This window comes from Mus musculus, chromosome 6 (assembly GCF_000001635.26).
Source record: "Mus musculus strain C57BL/6J chromosome 6, GRCm38.p6 C57BL/6J".
NCBI lineage: Eukaryota > Metazoa > Chordata > Mammalia > Rodentia > Muridae > Mus > Mus musculus.
This window is the reverse complement of record NC_000072.6, coordinates 8749336-8768453: the sequence shown is the minus strand read 5'-3', so window position 1 is coordinate 8768453 and position 19118 is coordinate 8749336. Positions and strand designations below refer to the sequence as shown.

At 40.3% G+C, this 19118-nt stretch overlaps 1 protein-coding gene across 9 annotated transcripts in view; it reads left to right on the top strand.

Annotated features, from left to right (window-relative positions):
- The window catches only part of Ica1 (islet cell autoantigen 1), a 148014-nt gene that overhangs the window by 10087 nt on the left and 118809 nt on the right, over positions 1-19118 (top strand). For all 9 annotated transcript variants that reach the window (XR_003956165.1, XR_001785099.2, XR_001785098.2 and 6 more), the window contains 3 exons: positions 9996-10088; positions 13703-13865; positions 18687-18759. Coding sequence is in view for 6 of the 9 variants with exons in the window: in XM_030255193.1 (XP_030111053.1) it covers positions 10072-10088; positions 13703-13865; positions 18687-18759 (253 nt within the window). In the remaining 3 variants the exon portion in view is untranslated. Of the gene's footprint in view, positions 1-9995; positions 10089-13702; positions 13866-18686; positions 18760-19118 lie in introns of those variants that run through there.

The following is a 19118-nucleotide window of genomic DNA, read 5'->3' as shown; positions in this document are numbered from 1 at the left end:
TTGAAAGTCATATAAACTGATAAAGTCAAAGGCAAATATGACTTATACAGCAGATCCTCTCCCTCTTTGCTTCAGCAATTACTTTTTTCATCAGCAAAGGCCACCTCTTTGCTCTTTCCCTGTTTCTAGTGTCACAGTTGACTGATACGCCATCTTACGTGGTTCCCACTTACAGCCTTCACGGTTATTGTCTGCAAATGTCAGCCCCCTGGTATAGCTGCGATGTTTTCTGTAATAGAGAATTCACTTAGGGTCAGCCATTGGAAGCAGGGCTGCAGCAGGAGAGCGGAGTGAGGCCTGTATTGACCCCTTATGAACACTTTGAATTTTCTGGTTTATTTTTACCTGTTTTCCAGTGTCCCTTCTTGTGAATCTGACCTTGGACCTCAACTTAGATGAATTGATGAGTTACCTTCAATTTTGGAAACTAGTTATTTCATCTCAAAACAAAAGATGTACAGTGTCCTATCTCTAGACTTCTGTGAAAGAGAATATCCTCTTTTTTTTTTTTAAGTTCACATTTTTTAAAGCATTTTTATTAGATATTTTCTTTATTTACATTTCAAAGATATCCCCTTTCCTGGTTTCCCCTCTGAAAACCCCCATCCCATCACCCCTCCCCTGCTCATCCACCCACCCACCCTGCTTCCTGTCCCTGGCATTCCCCTGTACCGGGGCATAGAGCCTTTACAGGGCCTTTCCTCCCATTGATGACTGACAAGGCCATCCTCTGCTACATTTGCTGCTGGAGCCATAGGTCCCTCCATGTGTACTCTTTGGTTGGTGGTTTAGTCCCTGAGAGGTCTGGGGTTACTGGTTGGTTCATATTGTTGTTCCTCCTATGGGGCTGCAAACCCTTTCAGCTCCTTGGGTCCTTTCCAGCTCCTTCATTGGGGATCCTGTGCTCAGTCCAATGGTTGGCTGCGAGCATCTGCTTCTGTATTGGTCAGGATCTGGCAGAGCCTCTCAGGAGACAGCTATATCAGGCTCCTGTCAGCAAGCACTTCTTGGCCTCAGCAATAGTATCTGGGTTTGGTGTCTGTATGTGGGATGGATCCCCAGGTGGGGCAGTCTCTGGATGGCCTTTCCTTCAGTTTCTGCTCCACTCTTTGTCCCTGTATTTCCTTTAGACAGGAGCAATTCTGGGTTAAAATTTTGAAGATGGCTGGGTGGCCCCATTCCTCAACCCCGGGGCCATGAATAACCTCTGGATATGGTCTCGACAGGTTCTTCCTCCCTTCTATGGGGTATTTCAGCTAATGTCATTCCTGACACGGGGTCCTGAGAGCCTCTTGCTTTCCTGGCACCTAGGATTTTTTGGCTGCTACCCCCAGTTCCCCATCCCTCATTGCTACACACCTCTGTCAATTTTCTGACCCTCTGTACATCTCCTCCATCTCCTCCATCTCCTCCAATGCCTGAGTCTGCTCTTCTTTTTCCCCCTCCCCTCTTCCCTTCCTCCGAAATTCCTCCCATCCTTTACTTCCCTTGAAGTATATTGTTCCTCCTTCTAAGTAGGACTGAAGCATCCACTCTTTGGTCTTCCTTCCTCTTGAGCGTCACGTGGTCCATGAGTTGTATTCTGGGTAGTTCACGCTCTTTGCATAATACCCACTTATCAGTGAGAGTACATACCATGTGTACTCTTTCGTGACTGAGTTACCTCACTCAGGATAATAATTTCTAGATCCATCTACTTGCCAGCAAATTTCATGAAGTGATTGTTTTTAATAGCTTAGTAGTATTCCATTGTGTAAATTACCACATTTTCTGTATCCATTCCTCTGTTGAAGGACATATGGGTTGTTTTCAGCTTCTGGCTATTATAAATATTTGCCTGGTCATTTTTACCAGTGGTGAGTAAAGCCACCTAGATAGAGAGATTGGGAGAGTCACAAGCGTTTGGTGTCCTCTTGGACATACTTAGCTTTTACTGATCTTCAGGAGCAGTTTAGAAAGCATTAAAATATATTTATTTGGGGAGGTTATTTTTAATGTTTTGTGGAATCATTAATGTTAATTATGCCCTGTATACTAATGCTTGAGTTAATTTAATATGTGAATAAGATGATTATTTTTAACTATACTAAGACCCTCATTAACATGAAATACAACTTTAGCAGTGACTTGCATCCGTAAAGGTTAATAGAAACTCAGTCATCTCTTAGCTGCTTTGAATAAGGTCAGAAATCTGTTTTCCTCATGGAAGATTTTCTGACTCACAAAATTAAGGCATGATCCTGCCTCACATTTACTTGTGAATTTATGAAATGTCAGAACAACATTTCAGGGGATATAAAACCAGAAATAGAAGCTACTGAAATGTTCAAGTAGTTGTAACCTTACAGAAATCTGAAGGGTAGCCCTGTGGTTTCAGGGGAAAAACACCCACTGAATCTAGTCAAAACCATCTTCATTTGTTTAGCCTGTGCAAAGATGGAAGGTTGAGTCAACTTCCCATCCTCCATGGCACACTCCCCTTCCCAACCGTGGGAAGACGCCATCTGACGAGCCAAGGTTTTAAAACCAGAAATACAATTAATTATGCTTGAAGAAATTGTTTCTATTTTTTCTCTTTTTTTTCACTGTTCTCATTGAATCTAGTTTAATATTTATACTTAAAACACACTTCTGGTTATAAAAAATTATAAAATTCACAATTGACATACAAGAGTATGACAGATAAAAACCTAGGATAAAGGAATTGAAAACATACTCTTACCAAACGAATTGCAGACACTCAGTTCAGTTTTACTCTGATACCTAGACCGCCTGATACTTTTCTACAAGCCCAAGGACCAGCATTGCACACCCAGGCTGGTTAACTTTCTCTGACTCACATATCCCCACTTCAAGACGAAAAGGGCTTCATTCCATAATGTCTGTATTAGGACTGACATTCATTCTGAAGTTACACACCAGAGAAGTAGACTCAAGACAGGCTTAATTCAGGTCATTTGAAAGCAACTAGTGGTTCTAATTAACTGAAGAAAAGCTAGGTACAATTGAGTTTTATAAAGTGATTGCAGAGCATGTAGGTTTGGGCTTATGAAAGAAACGAATTTTAAAACCTGCTCAGTGGCTTAAGACTGGTTACACACACCATAATTCTATTGCAAAAAATTTTGTTTATTTCCCTTCAGACTCACACATACCCTTTGCCAGACCATAACCATTAATTCTTAGAGTCTTGGCTCAGAAGCAATGTAGCACCCTAGCTCTGTTCCTTCACTTCCATGTCTCTTTAGCACTGGACTCTTTCTTTTCTTGTCATGTATTTTCTGTGGCAAGCCACACTGGCTGTCCCCTGACTGCAGGTCTCCCTTGCAGCTGTATGCACACTTGATATATACTGATATTCCATATTTACAGAGGCTTCATTGTAAATGAGGCCTTTCACTCCATTATGGAATAAAGCTCCCCTCTTTTTTTTTCTTGAAGTGGGGAACACGTGAGCCAGAGAAAACTAACCAACCTGGATATATAGTGATGGTCCCTGGCCTTGTAAGCATTAAAAAATATAGGCGGGTCTGTATTTCATCAGATGCAGAAATAATTGCTACGAGGCTTACTGTTTATATCCCTTGAGGAAAGAAAAGTGGTTGCCAAATCCTTGGCTAGACAGTGATGGTCATAGCACATATCCAGCTTCAGGATTGTTGAGATGTGAACGGATTCGCACTGCAGATTTGATGCTATGTGGTCTAGAGATGCTGGTGTTAGAGAGGAGAGGTCTTACCAAGGGATACTTCTAGCAGGCTACCTTGTTCCTACATGGTATGTGGTTACAGAAAGAAAGGTGGTGCACTTCCTAAAGAGACCTAAATGGTGATGGGCATGATAGAACTGAAGAGCTCTAAGATGGTAACATTTTTATCTAGAATGGATACACTTTGAATACATTAGAAAAATTAGAATGTTGAGTCTGTAGTTCAAGGCATGGTAGCATAAAGCTCGGTACACACCCACGGAGTCAGTCTCTGTCCTCACGGCCTTCATCTAACAGAAAAGCCTTCCGTTTACAAGAGGACCCTCTGCTGCTGAACCTGGACGGGGATTATAAGCATGAAGGCTCTGTGGGAAACAGACACACTTAGAAAGTATCCCTTGTAAGGAAGCTACTTGCCTTCAAATATTGTTGTGGGTTGGTAGCACCAGTGTGCAGACTGGTGATCAGCCTGCCTTTTTCCTTGAATGTGGGCCCAAGAACTTTAGATTATTATTGTTTTATTTTCTTGTAATTTATATGTAATCAGAAGGGCCACCAGCTGACATCACTGCCATGAAGACTCATAGGAAAATGGTCTAGGCCAGAACAAGTGTCCATCACAGTTGAGGGCAGCCTGCTTGGAATGAAGATGTCCTTTTTCATATCATGTTGTCAAGAAGAATCCAGTATGGTGGTTCAAGGCAGCAAGGCTAGACTGACTCCTTCAGTGTGTAGAATTCTGTGAGCCTCACACTATTGGGGGGATGAGGGGAGACAAGACTTTTAGGAAAAAAACAAAATGAGACTTTTGTTTATGCCTATACTGTATGGTTATTTAAAGCAATTTTTAAAAGACAAGTGGGGTAGTTAATGTCTTTTACTCGTTCATATTCAAGGAATCATATCGAGAGCTCACTACAGAAAGCATATATAAAGAAGGACAATGGGCATAATGATTGAGTAGAACCCTAATACAAAATATAAAGTGCCCCCCTTCCCTGTTCTGGGTTCTACCCACAAGACGTAATGTCCTCCCAGCCTTAGGCAGTGGGTAGGAGAAGCTAGGCTTTTAATGCCTGACCTTGGGCAGTGAAACAAACATACTGCCTCATGGTAAAGTGCAGCTCAGAAAATCCAAGGGGGCTAGGTTGGTTGTCTTAGAATCATGCACATGGCAGGCGCTAACCTCTGAGCAGAAAGGTGTTCCTCACTTTTGCCTCTGTCTTAGAGCAAGAACCCACTGCCCAGGAAGTCATTACTACCTTTCTAGGATTGTTTTACTGAAGTTAAAAACTTATACTTCATTATTAACTCTTAGAGCCTTTGAATAAGCTCTGTCTTCCTCCTCTTCCTCCTCTTCTTCCTCATCACCACCACCACCATCATCATACGTGAGCTGCTTTGCCTTCCATGAGAAAACAAAAAACAAAAACAAAACAAAACACAGATACCCTTTCGGGCAAGGTGTGCTGATTAAGATATGGGTGCCTTGTCTTCATGACACTTAAAGTCTGTGAGCAGCTTGGTACTGTTGATGACTTTGCTCTCTTTTGTGATGTTTGCAGAAGAATTCACAGATGTGCAGCCCTTGGTCCTATCATATGAGCCTGTTCAAATTCATATGTCTTCTGATTCTCCAAAGTATGTTTTTATATCTGTCCTTACTACTAATTGTATCCTCTCTAGTACTGTAATCCCTAACCCCAGGAGGCTGGTAAGTATCTAATGTGGCCAGCCTCAATTGAAATTTAATGTGTGGGTAAAATATACAGCATATCTTGGACTTAGTACAAAAATATGAATGTGAAATATATCCTGGAAATTTTATATTGATTACCTTTTCGAGTTGTGTTTTTGGAGATGTTAGGTTAAATATCAATTTTAAAAATTTCACTATTACCTTTGACTTTTATTTTTTTAAGCTATGGCTATCAGATCATTTTTAACTACATTGTAGCTAATAGTGATTTTTTTTTAATTGGGCAGAGCAAATTTAGATGTCAAGTCACTTCATATCAGAGCAATGCCTGTTTCTTGGTAATTACTGTATCATAGTAATGTTTGCTTAACTACACTATTGAGCAGAAATGACAGGGTGAAACTTTATGATGGCTTTAATTTTATTTTGTCTATTATTATTATTATTATTATTATTATTATTATTATTATTGGTGTGGGTATATGGGAGAGCAAGGGAGAGGCCTGGGCGTAGAGGTCAGTTGACAACTTTGTAAAGTAGATTCTTTGTGTCAGTTCTGGGGGTCAATCTTGTGTTGTCAGGCTGGTGAGGCAAACATTTCTACCTCCTGAAACATATCATCAGCCCCACGGTGATTTCTAATTACTGACAATGGCACTGTCAGTTTAGAAAATGATATGGCAAGATGGATAGGTTAGGTCTAGAAGTTCTAAGATACTTATTAGTTGTCTTTGGTGTGTGGTGTCTGAACACATGTAGAAAGAGATGCAGAGTCTGACTGTAGCTACGCTAGCATGAGATATTTAGATAAACCTGCATGGTTTAACCTATTTGGCCACCCATCAATGTATTGCTCCATGCCATGTTGGTTTAAGAAAGACCCATTTCCTGACTGTTTTCCCTTGCATTTAGCCATGATTCTCAGACTTTAGTTGGTTTAGAAATTACATTAATATGTAAGCTTTGTTGTAAGTTTGGGCCTCCAGACCCGAGATCAGGAATTCTAGTGCAGCAGGGGAGGAACCTTGGAATCTAGAGTTCACCCCAGAACAGCTCAGTGCTTGGCCACAACACTGGGGGACACTGCTGTATAATGTGTAATCTGGAAATGTTCAGAGAGTCTATGTAGGAGAGGCAGTTTGATGAGTGATATTTGTTGTTGGTATAAAGACTAAAGTGGAGATATAGTTTACTGACCATAATTAATCAAAAATGTTACAGCAAAATAGTCAATAGAAGAAGAATCAAAGACCATCTATGGAATGGAAAAAAAGATTGCAGATAAATAAAAGATGTAGCTGCAATATTCAAAGAACTCAAAAACAAAAAATGTCCAATATTAAAATGGAGAAAGGTTTGAATGGATCTTTTTCTAACCAAAGTAAACAAATGGTCAGCAAAATTATAGAAAGATGCTCATCATCAATGATAATCAGGAGATAGCAGACTAAAACCTAGGAGCTGTCAGCTAGTGCTTAATAGTGTGGCCTTTGAAGAAACTGGATGCTGAAGGGCCAGGATGTGGAAAGCTCGGGCCACATGTACTCCTGGAGACCTGCAGAAACTGTTGTTGACTATTCGAAAAGAAAAGAAAAGAAAAGAAAAGAAAAGAAAAGAAAAGAAAAGAAAAGAAAAGAAAAGAAGAAAGGAAAGAGGAAAGGAAAGAAAAGAGGAAAGGAAAGGGGAAAGGGAAGGGGGAAAAGGGGGAAAAGAAAGGAAAGGAAAAGGAAAGGAAAGAAAAAACTACCATATGAGTTAGCTATCCCACTTTTGATTGTAAGTCATACTTATCCAATAAAGGGTCTTGAGGAGAGGTAGAGGATACTATGTTCACTGCATCAGTATTCATAGTAGCTAACTGTGGGAGTAACCTCTCTGCGATGCATGAATAGATGCAGTGGACTGCTGCTCAGTTTTGAAGGGGAGGGAAGATTGGACTCTATGATGCTACTGTGCAAAGTGAAAGGAGCCAATCACGAAACACAAATACTACATGGTTACACTTACAACGAGGTGTCTAAAGTTATCAAATTCACAATCAGAAAGTTTAATGGTGATTGCCAGGGCCAGACAGGGGCTGATGGAGAGCTGCCAGTTCAGTTGGGGGTGAGGTTTCAGTCATGCAAGATAAAGACATTTTAGAGATCTGTTTTGTCACGGTCTCCTGCAACATACTGTCCTGTACATATATAAAAAAATGAAAAAAAAAGTTATCTCAGCTCACAGAGATGTGAGCTTGATCCCAGGACCCACATAAAAAGTCAGGAATGGTAGCACACGTTTGTAATCCCCTCTTTGGGGAAGAAGAGACTAGGGGTTCTCTTGTCATTCTCAGGTAACAAGATGGACAGCTCCTGACATACATACACATACATATATACCTGTTAATGCACACATACTTGCAAATACACACCCCAAAAATGAGATTAAAAAACATTTTACTCTAATAACAAAAAAATTAATCACAAAGTATTAATCCCTTAACAGTTCATGGTAAAAACAAACTCAATGAAAGAATACAATAATTTCATTTTTTTGGAGCATTTTATGGTGATTTTTGTTGGGAGTATTAAGTGAATGTACCTTTAGAGTGTGTGTGAGAGGGAGAGGGAGAGAAGAGAGAAAAAGAGAAAGAAAGAGGAAGAGAAAGAGAAGGAAAGAGGAGAGAGAGGAAAGAGGGAGAGGGAGGGAGGGAGAGAGAGCGAAAGAGAGAGAGAGAGAGTGAGAGAGTCTGGTCTTCCTTCTTATTCCAATACCTGATTTAGATACTCAATACCATTCTCTTAAAACATTTTTAAAGAGAAACAATCAACAACTCAAAATAAAAACAAAACAAAAACACTCCTGTGACTTTAAGGGTGCTGGCCTAATTATAGTGACCAGTTGACCTGAAGGGCATCCAGAAGTGTTAGCACACATACTAAAGAAGTGTTAGCACACATACTAAATGCCTACTTGGCAACCAGAGGTCTTACGCTGGGCCAGAGGCCCTTTCTTTCTCAGGAACTCCCAGGAAAGTTGAACTGCTGTTGGGCAGCAGGTGAGCATTGCCTCTGGGGCTGGCCTGCTTCTATGAGGTGAGGCAAAGACATAGGTGACTCCCATATTCTCAAGAACTGAAAATACATCACTGTCCTGATGTATATATCACCCCTGAAAATACATCACTGTCCTGATGTATATATCACCCCTGCTTCTGCCCTCTTAGAATCCAGTTCTGTCCCATTGGTCTTGGAAGGGGGGATTTTTGTCTGTCTTTGTTTTTACAACACAAATTTCTCTCTCTAAGAGCTCAGGTATGAAGTGATGCAAGTGTAATAAACAGGCAAAATGTGTTACTAGTCACCGTGTGTCTTAAGCAATGAGGATATTCCATGTACAACCGAAAGCACTCCACATCCCTCTCAAACCGTATCCTGCCCACTCCCTATAAAACAGCATATGTACTTCATTGAAATGTATAATTTTATGTTTTATGTATCAGTCAAAATAAACTTAACTTAAAATTAACTAGAACAGGGTAATAAGCCTGGATCAGTAAGAAAGCTCAGCGAGTTATGTTTCTTGCTACTCACCTAACAACCTCAGTTAGATCTACAGAACCCAGATGGCACAAGTAGAAAATTTATCCTCAATGTCCTCTGGGTTTTTTTTTTTTTTTATGTGAATACCATGGCATGTGCATTCACACACACACACACACACACATACACACACACACACACACACACACACACACACACACACACACACAATGCATGTCTTTATAATAATTGTAATTTTAACGCTTTAACATGCATTGTTGGTGCAAGTCCATTTTCTGAATTCTGGCCTCAGGACAGCTAGACCCGTTTATTTGGCGGTGTTTGTTTATTTTCAAGCAACTGTATGTTTTATAGAAAAGATGAGTACCTGAGACATTGAAGCATACCTTTAAAAATAAATCATGTGATAGTGGCGTGTGTCAATGCTATATAGTATTATTTCATTATTTTAAGCTTTGTTTAAATGACAGCACAGTCTTATGAAACCTGCCTTTATAACCACCATCATGCCTGTTCGTTTCCTATGCTTCATTTGGGATATTCGCTGTACTGGTATTCAACTGGAACCATTTTTTTTCCATTTTTTATTAGGTATTTAGCTCATTTACATTTCCAATGCTATACCAAAAGTCCCCCATACCCACCCACCCCCACTCCCCTACTCCCCCTTTTTGGCCCTGGCGTTCCCCTGTACTGGGGCATATAAAGTTTGCGTGTCCAATGGGCCTCTCTTTCCAGCGATGGCCGACTAGGCCATCTTTTGATACATATGCAGCTAGAGTCAAGAGCTCCGGGGTACTGGTTAGTTCATAATGTTGTTCCACCTATAGGGTTGCAGATCCCTTTAGCTCCTTGGGTTCTTTCTCTAGCTCCTCCATTGGGAGCCCTGTGAACTGGAACCATTTTTGACACTGATATTTGACATTATTGTAGAATAGTATTTGGTCCCTATCATGCAACTAGATCTGAGATACATTGAAAATATATTTTTTCAAATTAATGTATACTTACAATGTAGTTTATAACTGTTCCTTTATTTCAGGTTTAATATAACATATCCTATCATGATTTTTCTCTGCCCCTTCTCAAATCATCGGCAGTAGAAAAGAGAAGAAAACATGTCAGGACACAAATGGTAAGGAATTTGTTGCCTTTTTCTACGTTGGATGATGTTAAATGCACACGGCATTGTTTGTGCTCAGTAAATGAGGCTGAAATGGAACAATCAAGCGACTTTAAATAAATAACCAGCTAGCCAGTGTTAGTATGTCTTGTTTCAATATCTCTGCTAAATGTGGAATAAAAACCAAGTAACAAAAGTATTATATTCATGTCATTTGTATTTGCTAAGAAACTTACTTGAATATTAAACCTTCTCTTAGGAGTCTAAGAATAATTTTCTTACCATCATTTCATATAACCTACTAGCTTGATGCATTTTTGCTACTTTCTTGCTTATAACTTCCACTGTTGGAGGCAAAGTGTTATGTAGAGTGGCTAAAGAATGGCTGCACAATCATCCGCTATTCAGTTTCATTAAATTGTAGACACTACTTTATCCCTTGTAAACATTCAGACGTCAATCACAGTTGGACATGGTATTCATGTTATCTCTATGATGTATATGCCTATATCATATAGGATATATGTGAGCATCATGTGAGCCTCTTAGAAGTCCTTTAATTGGTATCTCTTAGTTTGATGAACCCGTGAGCCACCAAACAACTTGGATGCTGTCAAGTTTCACCCCTTTAATTTGTGTCATGAAAAACCAATAAGTAGTTTTGTTTTCATCTGTTAAAATGGCTATATAAAATATACTTTTTAATTCTTCCCTTCTTACCAAGAAAAATATCAGGGTCAAAGCTCTCTATGCCATCATACTTTAAACTTCAAAAGAATTTTTTTATAGTAAGTTTTACAAAATTATTTAACAAATGCATCTGGTACTTTATTTCCTTGCATGCTATTGGACACTCACCCAGCAGTAGCCAGATAGTTTTATTATAGTCCTTCCATCTTGCTACGTATGTGTGTGAGCTGGGCCCTGTCTCATTACCCTCACAGTGACTGACATCTCCTGGCATGCTCAGTAGTTAGCCATTTGGAAACTGGAATGTCCCAAGATTTAGGTAAACCCTTTCAGTACTTCTCGTTGTGGCTCGTTGAAGAGACCTTGCAAGAGCTCGTTTTTCATTCTGGGTGACTTTGAGCAAGATCCTTAACGTTTTGAAACCTGAGGTTCCCATTTGTTAGGTGATGGGTGTTTTCTAGATTTCTACAGCACCATCCTCTTTCTGCTCCAAATGGAACTTTTTTTTCTGTTGATCTATGATCATTGACAAAAAGAAAAAAGAAAGGGTGAATGAAAGATCCAATATAAAGCCCATCCAATACCTCATTTTTCAGATTCTCGTTTTCCTGAAATAATCTCCTATTTGAGCTAGATCCTTCCAGTCTTTTAACTGTGTACATTATGCAGAAATGTCACGTTTTCCATACATGGTATAAATGCTTTGCCTAATTTTCTCTAATATGAAACCAAAGTAAATCTCTTCGCTAATGAAGGAAGATAAGAAGTAAACCTTAGCACACTCATATGATCCTACCTCTCTCACTGAAGATAAGATTTATTAAGGATGTCATCAGACAGGTGACATTTTCTGATGTTTTAAGACCGAGCATGTAGATTGACATCGTACATAAACATAATGAACTTACAGATTATGAGTATAAATCAAGTTTGAGATACGGGCATTTTGCTTCAGTATTATAAAGCAGCTCCTGCTTTGTAACATCAGCTTGGCACATCTAATGTGCTGATGGGCAAGAATGGAGGAAAACAGAGTTTTAGGGACCCTGTGTGGGCCTGTGCTGATGGGCAAGCGTGGATGAGAACGGAGTTTCAGGGACCCTGTGCGGGCCTTCACAGCTAGACTGAACCAAGTGGCGTGTAGACAGCAAGGAGGAGGGATGCAGCAGCAACAGTAAACCTCCTACCTGTATTCGGGGTATGCTGATCGCTTTAATGGAATCCGGTGTCATTCCCAATTGTGATTCTAATTCTTCTTTACATAATTTTATCTGCTTTTATTAGAGTCTTTCTAAGGAGTGCCTTCCTATCTATATATTTTTTAACATTTATGCTGAAGAATTTAGTTTTTAACACCCAGAGATCTGTAACAGATTGTAGAATTTAATTTTTTGATTCTGTTGTCCTAAGAACAATTAATAGCAAGTCTACACTCTTAAGAAAGTTTGAAGTGCACAATCAGTATTGTTAATTAAAGGTCCAGAGGTAGCAGCAGATCTCCTGAACTTAACTCGCTCAGCATAACTGAAGCCTTCTGACTTGATTAGGCATTCTCCACGTTTCCCTTCCCCACTCCCCACCCCACCCCCTAACACAGCCACCATTCTTCTCCCTGACTTCCAGTCTGACAGTTTCAGATGCCTCTGTAGCAGATTTTAGACATGCTATTTTTCAGCCCCTTATCTGCTCTTCTGCTGTCATCCGACTGCGGCGTAATGGAGGTGTGGAGCGATGTGCTGCTGTCTGTCCTTATCTCTGACGCACCGGGCTGCCTGAGCCAGTCAGTTAGCAGGCTTCCTAGGCATCACTTTTTCCATCCCCAGGAGGAGTATGTCCAAACTAAGATATACATGTATGTTCTTGTCAATATTCAATGTCTTGATTTTCTTAAAAATTCTTTCTACAGGGATCTATTTTGTATAATAATTTTTAATAGCAGAACTAATTTTTTCCAATAGTTTTTTTATCCATTTTACATATGGATCACAGCCCCCCCTCCTTCCTCTCCTCATTTCCACCCTTATAAATTCTTCCCCATATTGTCCCGAGCACCGCTTGAATATGTTCCCTGCCTGGGACATCTAGTCCCAGGCACATCCTCTCCCACAGAGGCCCAAGCAGGCAGTCTAGGTAGGGAGAAGGGGATATAATGACAGGGAACAGAGACCTAGACAGCCCCTAATCCATTGATTATTAGAGGTTCTGAATGAAGACCAAGCTGCACATCTGCTACAAATGTGTAGGGGCCTAGGTCCAGCCCCTGATTGCTTCCTAATTGGTGGCTCAGTCTTTATGAGCCCCCATGGGCCCAGGTTAGTTGACTCTATAGGTCTTCTTGTAGTGTCATGGACCCCCTCCAGCTTGCTCAGTTCTGTCCCCCACTCTTCCACAAGATACTTGAACTCAGTAGGCTGTGGGTCTCTGAATCTACCTCCATCCACTGCTGGATAAGCCTCTTAGGGAACAGTTATGCTAGGCTCCTGTCTACAAACATAGCAGAGTATCATTAATAGTGTTTGGGGTTGGCTCTGTTACATGGGATGAGACTCAAGTTGGGACAAGTCACTGGTTGGCTGCTTCCTCAGCTTCTACTCCAAATTTAATATTCAATAAAATTCTTAATTTTTTTTCAAGACAGAGTTTCTTTGTCGAACTCACTTTGTAGACCAGGCTGGCCTCGAACTCAGAAATCCACCTGCCTCTAAAATTCTTACAAAATTAAGAATTTTCTAACTCTAACTTTTAAAATTGTGAAGTTAGAATTCATTGATTTCCATGGCATAATAACCCCATAAGAGATCATTTGTACGTTTATCAATAATGTAAGTGTACATTAGAACATCATATGTAGCTAAGATACTTTGTAGTGTAATATCTCAGTCCTTGAAAGTCCTTTGAAAGCCATGAGTAAGATAGTTCTCTACTGCTCTTAACAGTTATTCCTGGGAGTTGCAGGACCGGTTTGCTCAAGATAAGTCAGTTGTCAATAAGATGCAGCAGAAATATTGGGAGACCAAGCAGGCCTTTATCAAAGCCACGGGGAAGAAGGAAGATGAACATGTGGTTGCTTCTGATGCAGACCTGGATGCCAAGCTGGAGGTAAGTTCTCCATAGCTCTTAGCTTGACCCAGCCACGGCACCTTCGTGAGGAACATCTAGGATCAGGTCAGCTCAGTACTAGCATATTTTTTAATCTACAAACTCTCCCTTGCATGTCTCTCTTCATGGGTTGTGTTTTCAAGCACTAAGTTGGAATGCATGAAATATCGTAAATTTAAGTAAGCGTTTGTTGAAATACCAAGCACAATCAAAGATTTACTCATTACATTTCAGAAACCACAGTTGAACACTCAAGCCAGGCAAATGTTTAGTTAACAGCAAACAAAATGACCTGTAAGGTAGATTCTAGAAATACTGGTACTAAGCCATGGAAAATTCTAGAATGAATTAACTAAGCAGATATTTAGTTAATCTGTGTAGCAAGTGTTTTAATATCAGGTTGATTACTGGGTTAGTATGATGAATAAAAGGCCTGCTGCATTATTGTCTTGCTGAGCATTTTTGCTTTTAGTTCTCATTACAACTTGAAAGCAAACATCAGTTCTGTGAGTGACAGGGCACTGGGAATAATAGTGTGGTCAATGGACGATAGTCTATAGGGTCTCTAAGTTTACTATGGCAGCTAAAGTTAATGAGCTGAACATTAATGAGGCTGCGATTAAAAGCTCAAAATTTCCAAGCCTTCTCAAGAGTCTTGAAACCTTAGCAAAGGGCTCAAAGCACATACAGGGTAGCTGTCAGTTATACAGGATGGCCTTTTGTGTCTATGAATCTGAGGGCAGAGGCAGATCCAGAGAAAGCTGCAAAGCTTTGTTAGGAGAGATGGGCTGGCCTTGAGACCGTAGATGCCCTGCCCTGCACAATGGGATCTGAGCTACTGTTGCCTTTGTAACAAGAATCCTTAAGTGTTCCAGCTACTATGGGGGTTAAATTAGATATGATTCCAGTAATGCATAGAATTGACTGAGTGTTTGTCATGTCTTGACAGCCTAGTACCAGAATGTTCCTGATAGACCTGACCTCTGCCTCCTTCCCCTGGGTTCTCCTCTCCTCCCCTCTCCTCTCCCCTCCCCTCCCCTCCCCTGCCCTCCCCTCCCTTTTCTCTTCCCTCTTCTTTTCCCTTTTCTCTTTTCTCCCATTCTTACACTACTCACACCACATTACAGACACTAAGGTCTTTTCTCAGATCTCTCGGTATAACCAGCTAGTTCAGGCTTGTCAAAGCCATTTCCTTGCTCTGCCTGGACACTTTGCCCTGTATCTTTCCTTGACTGACTTGATCTCATAGTTCTCACATCCTAAAGGTGAAAGTCCCTGGCTGTCTACCCACAGACTGGCTGCTCACTGCCACATGGCCTGGCTTCCTTTCGTATAGCGTACTTATTTCTGCAACAGAAACCCCTCTGGTGGGTAATGCACTATGAGATGGGGCTAAATCCTCTCATGCGCAGTCCTTGGAAAAAGTCTCAGGTGTGAGTTTGTTTGCCTGCCTCCTTGCCACAAAGAGGTCAAATTCCAAGTTAGCTCTTACTCACCACTGTGCTCCCAGCCTGTCCCAGGCGCAGTTTCAAACTGAATGACTGTGTAAATACTCACTCTATGTATGTTAGTACAGACAGTCTCAGTTCTCGACCATTTCTCTCTGCCACTGGAAATTGTGAAACAGAAGCCATGGGGTTGCTGCTTCTGAAGAGGTTCACCTTAGAACAGGGTAGAAAGAGGAAATGTCTTTTCTGATATTTGTATTGTAAATACAGTTTAAGCCATTCGAAGCTGAAGCTGTTTGTTTGTTTTTTGTAAACAATCTAGTAAATACAAACATTTATCCAAAAAGTAATTAAAGCTTGGCATAATGGTAGTCCTGTAATCCCAGGAGGTTGAAGCAGGAGGATTACCCATTTGGGCTTCACAGCAAGAACCTGTCTTAAAGACATAGTCATTTAATATTTAATTTAATTTACTACTCTCTTAAACATCTGGAGGTCCTTGCGGCAGCACTTTTATTGATGCAAGTATGCTTTCATCTAAGTATCCGCTGTCATAGGCTATGCATCCAGCAGATCTGGACTTAGTGTTTTGTCTACCCAAGGGATTTCTGTTGCAAAAACATTAATATAGGTACAGATGCGTAGAGAGAGTGGGTTGACCAGTTAGAACATGAGAATTATATGCAAGCTGTCATGGAGTGCTCTTACACTGGATGGCCTGTAGAAGGCTAATTTACTCTGCTGGCCCAGAAACGAAGTGCCCATACAAAGCTTTATTAGGGACTGTGGAAATGTCTGGTGCATAAACACATGGACCTGAGGTTAGATCTCCAGCACTCATGTGAGTAGAAATTCTTGTTGTACAAGCCTGACAACACTAGTGTGATCCCCAGAACCCACTACACTAGGGAGAACTGACTCCTCAAGTTCTCTTCTGACCTCCACCTGCACAGTATGTTACACCATATACACACACACACATACACACACACACACACACACACACACACACACACACACCATACATACATACATACATACATACATACATACATACATACATATACACACACAATAGTATTGACAAATCAAATCAAATTTTAAAATAGGGTGATTTACCACAAAGGAAGTTATACAACATTGACCTCTACCCTCCTTATATATAAATACAAGACATTGAGAAGTTAATATATAAATATTATGTTCAAGTTTAGTTTTTTAATAGCTTCCAGGACTCAGTGGACTATTTCAAAGATGGAAATGTTTGCTTTGAATATAAGTGCCTGAACTCACAGAATGAAACATCCCAAAGCTGCATTTTATTGCACCTCACCAATACCTTGATTTTTAAGAGGTCAGTAGTAAGAATGGGCCACATCATTACTCTTGGGTTCAAAAGTTAGAATTAGAACATCTCTGTTCTTACCCAGATGGCGTGTGGCCCAGAACACTGCTTTCAGGTGTTGGCAAAGAAACAAGCTGGTGTTTTCTGGTTTTTAAATTTCTTTTAATGGGGAAACACTTTTTTTTAACCTATACAAGTTGAGGGTGTAATTTAATAAATAAGTAAATTTGTTTCTTCATCAATTTGGTCATATGTATTATGAAAGGTTCACCTGTTTTCACTCAAATACTGAAGCACTTTATGATACCAAGGCATATTTTTATGTTAGAACAGCCAAAAAACTACAGGAAGAGGAAAAGCCTTGGCTTGCCTCATGAGCAGAGGCAAGATGTTTGTCAGTTTTTGTAATTGATACGTGACTGGGTCTCTGAGTTCATGGATAGGGATTTGAGAAAGTATGAAGTTTATCAAATTAGTCAACTTTCTGTGACTCCAGTAGCCATTGTAGAGTTAGAAGGAGAAACAGGTTTATTTTTGGTTCAGGGTCACTCAGCCCCCTTGCTATTAGGGTATGATGAGGTAGCTTATTGTGACAGAAGTGCCTGACAGAAGAAACTTGTTGACTGTAGAGCAGCCTAGAAGCAGAGAGAAGGCTGGGCTCCTAATACCTCTTCAAGGCCATGTCCTCTGTGGGCACTCTCCCACTAAGCTCTGCTCCTTATAGGTCCTGCCACTTCATATAGGCAGACAACTAGTCTTTAGCATGGGGCTTTGGGGAGACATTTACTCTCCAAACCAAAACATCTCTTCTATTTTTCAAGAGTGCTCTCAGTTTCTGAGGGAAAGAAGAGGATTACACTATCAGTCGGGCTTCCAAAAAGGAACAGAGCTGACAGAATGAGTGTATATTTGAAAAGGGGAATTTATTAGAGTGCCTTGCAAGTATTTATCTAGCTATGGTCTGGCTAGTTCAACAATGACTGTCTCTCAAAGGAAGTATCAACAGTCCAGTAGCTGTTCAGCCCACAAGGCTGTCTGTCTAGGCTGATCTTCAGTCTGTATTAGAACCATGAAGAAATAAATAGGTTTGACACCAGCAAAGGAATGTAGTATAGATAAAATTGCTTGTGAACATGAGGGCAAACAGGAAAAAGCAAAAATTTTCTTCTCCTGTGACCTTTTATGCCACCAGAAAGTATGGCCCAGGTGTAAGGTGCTCAACTCAAATGATCTAGTCAAGAATGTTCCTCACAGGTGTGCCCAGCCACTTGGAGTTTAGTTGATCCCAGATGTAGTCAAGTGGACAACCAAGATTAACTATCACAATGACTATGAATGAACTCAAGTTTAGTTAGAAACTTTTCAATATAGTTCTGCCGTTTCCCTGGTTTTCTTCATCACAGTCATGTCTAGCATGAGGTTATCTCACAGTGAATTTTATGATATTGTTGGGAAATAGGTAATGGTGTTTGTTCTTAGTCTGGTACCATTTTAACAGATGTCTTCTTAATAGACAACATTTGGCCAGTTGATTTTTGTTTGCTTTATCCAGTTGCTTACATATATGGTAAAAGACATTGAGTTCATAAAGTAAGTTAAAGTCTTTATTTAAATATGACACTTAGCCTGCAAGGCCACAGTTTTTTGCAAAAGACAGTAAGTGCTGAGGATAACAAATTCCTTAGAATGAATATTGGCTCTCTGGTGTACCAAGCCCTCTCATTGGGCCCTTCCTTGAAGTTTTATTTTTCATCTGTTATTTCAAGAGTCTGGGAGAAATAACTATTCTGTAGAACTTACCATAGATCATAGAGAAGATCAGTTTCAGTGAGCACAGATTGAAGGGCACTGATCATTCGCTGGATGTCTCAGTACAGAGGACGCCAAATACACTCAGCCATGTGTGTCTTTCAGCAGGAAAATGAAGTATTGTGCTTCTGTTCTTCCTCGCACCTTTATACTCACTGGCTCGCGTATCTTTCTTGCACTGTTGTCTGTCTCACAGCACTGTATTGTGTTTCCTTGCAGCTGTTTCACTCAATCCAGAGAACCTGCCTGGACTTGTCTAAAGCAATCGTGCTCTATCAAAAGAGAATATGTTGTAAGTATGGTTTCAGTATGCTATTGAGCCAATTGTGAGAAAGAGCAGGATATTTTGCCTTAGCATATCATTTAATAAATTCAGGTGCTACTTGGGGTGGGGGGACACATCTTTGCTATTTCAGGTGGGAAGAAGGTCTCGACTGATATACCGTTGATTTAGGCTCTTTTCAAAGCAAGTATCAGACTAGGAAGAGTTTTTTCATTCAACCATCCATGAATGCAGACATGCCTTTCATGCCTTGCTCCAGTATAAACATTCCTTGAACTTTATATCTTGGGAATTTTGATTAGGAGTTAATTTTTATTTGATTTCTTTGGTTATTTTATGTCTGTTTTTGTCTGTGTTTGTTTTTGTTT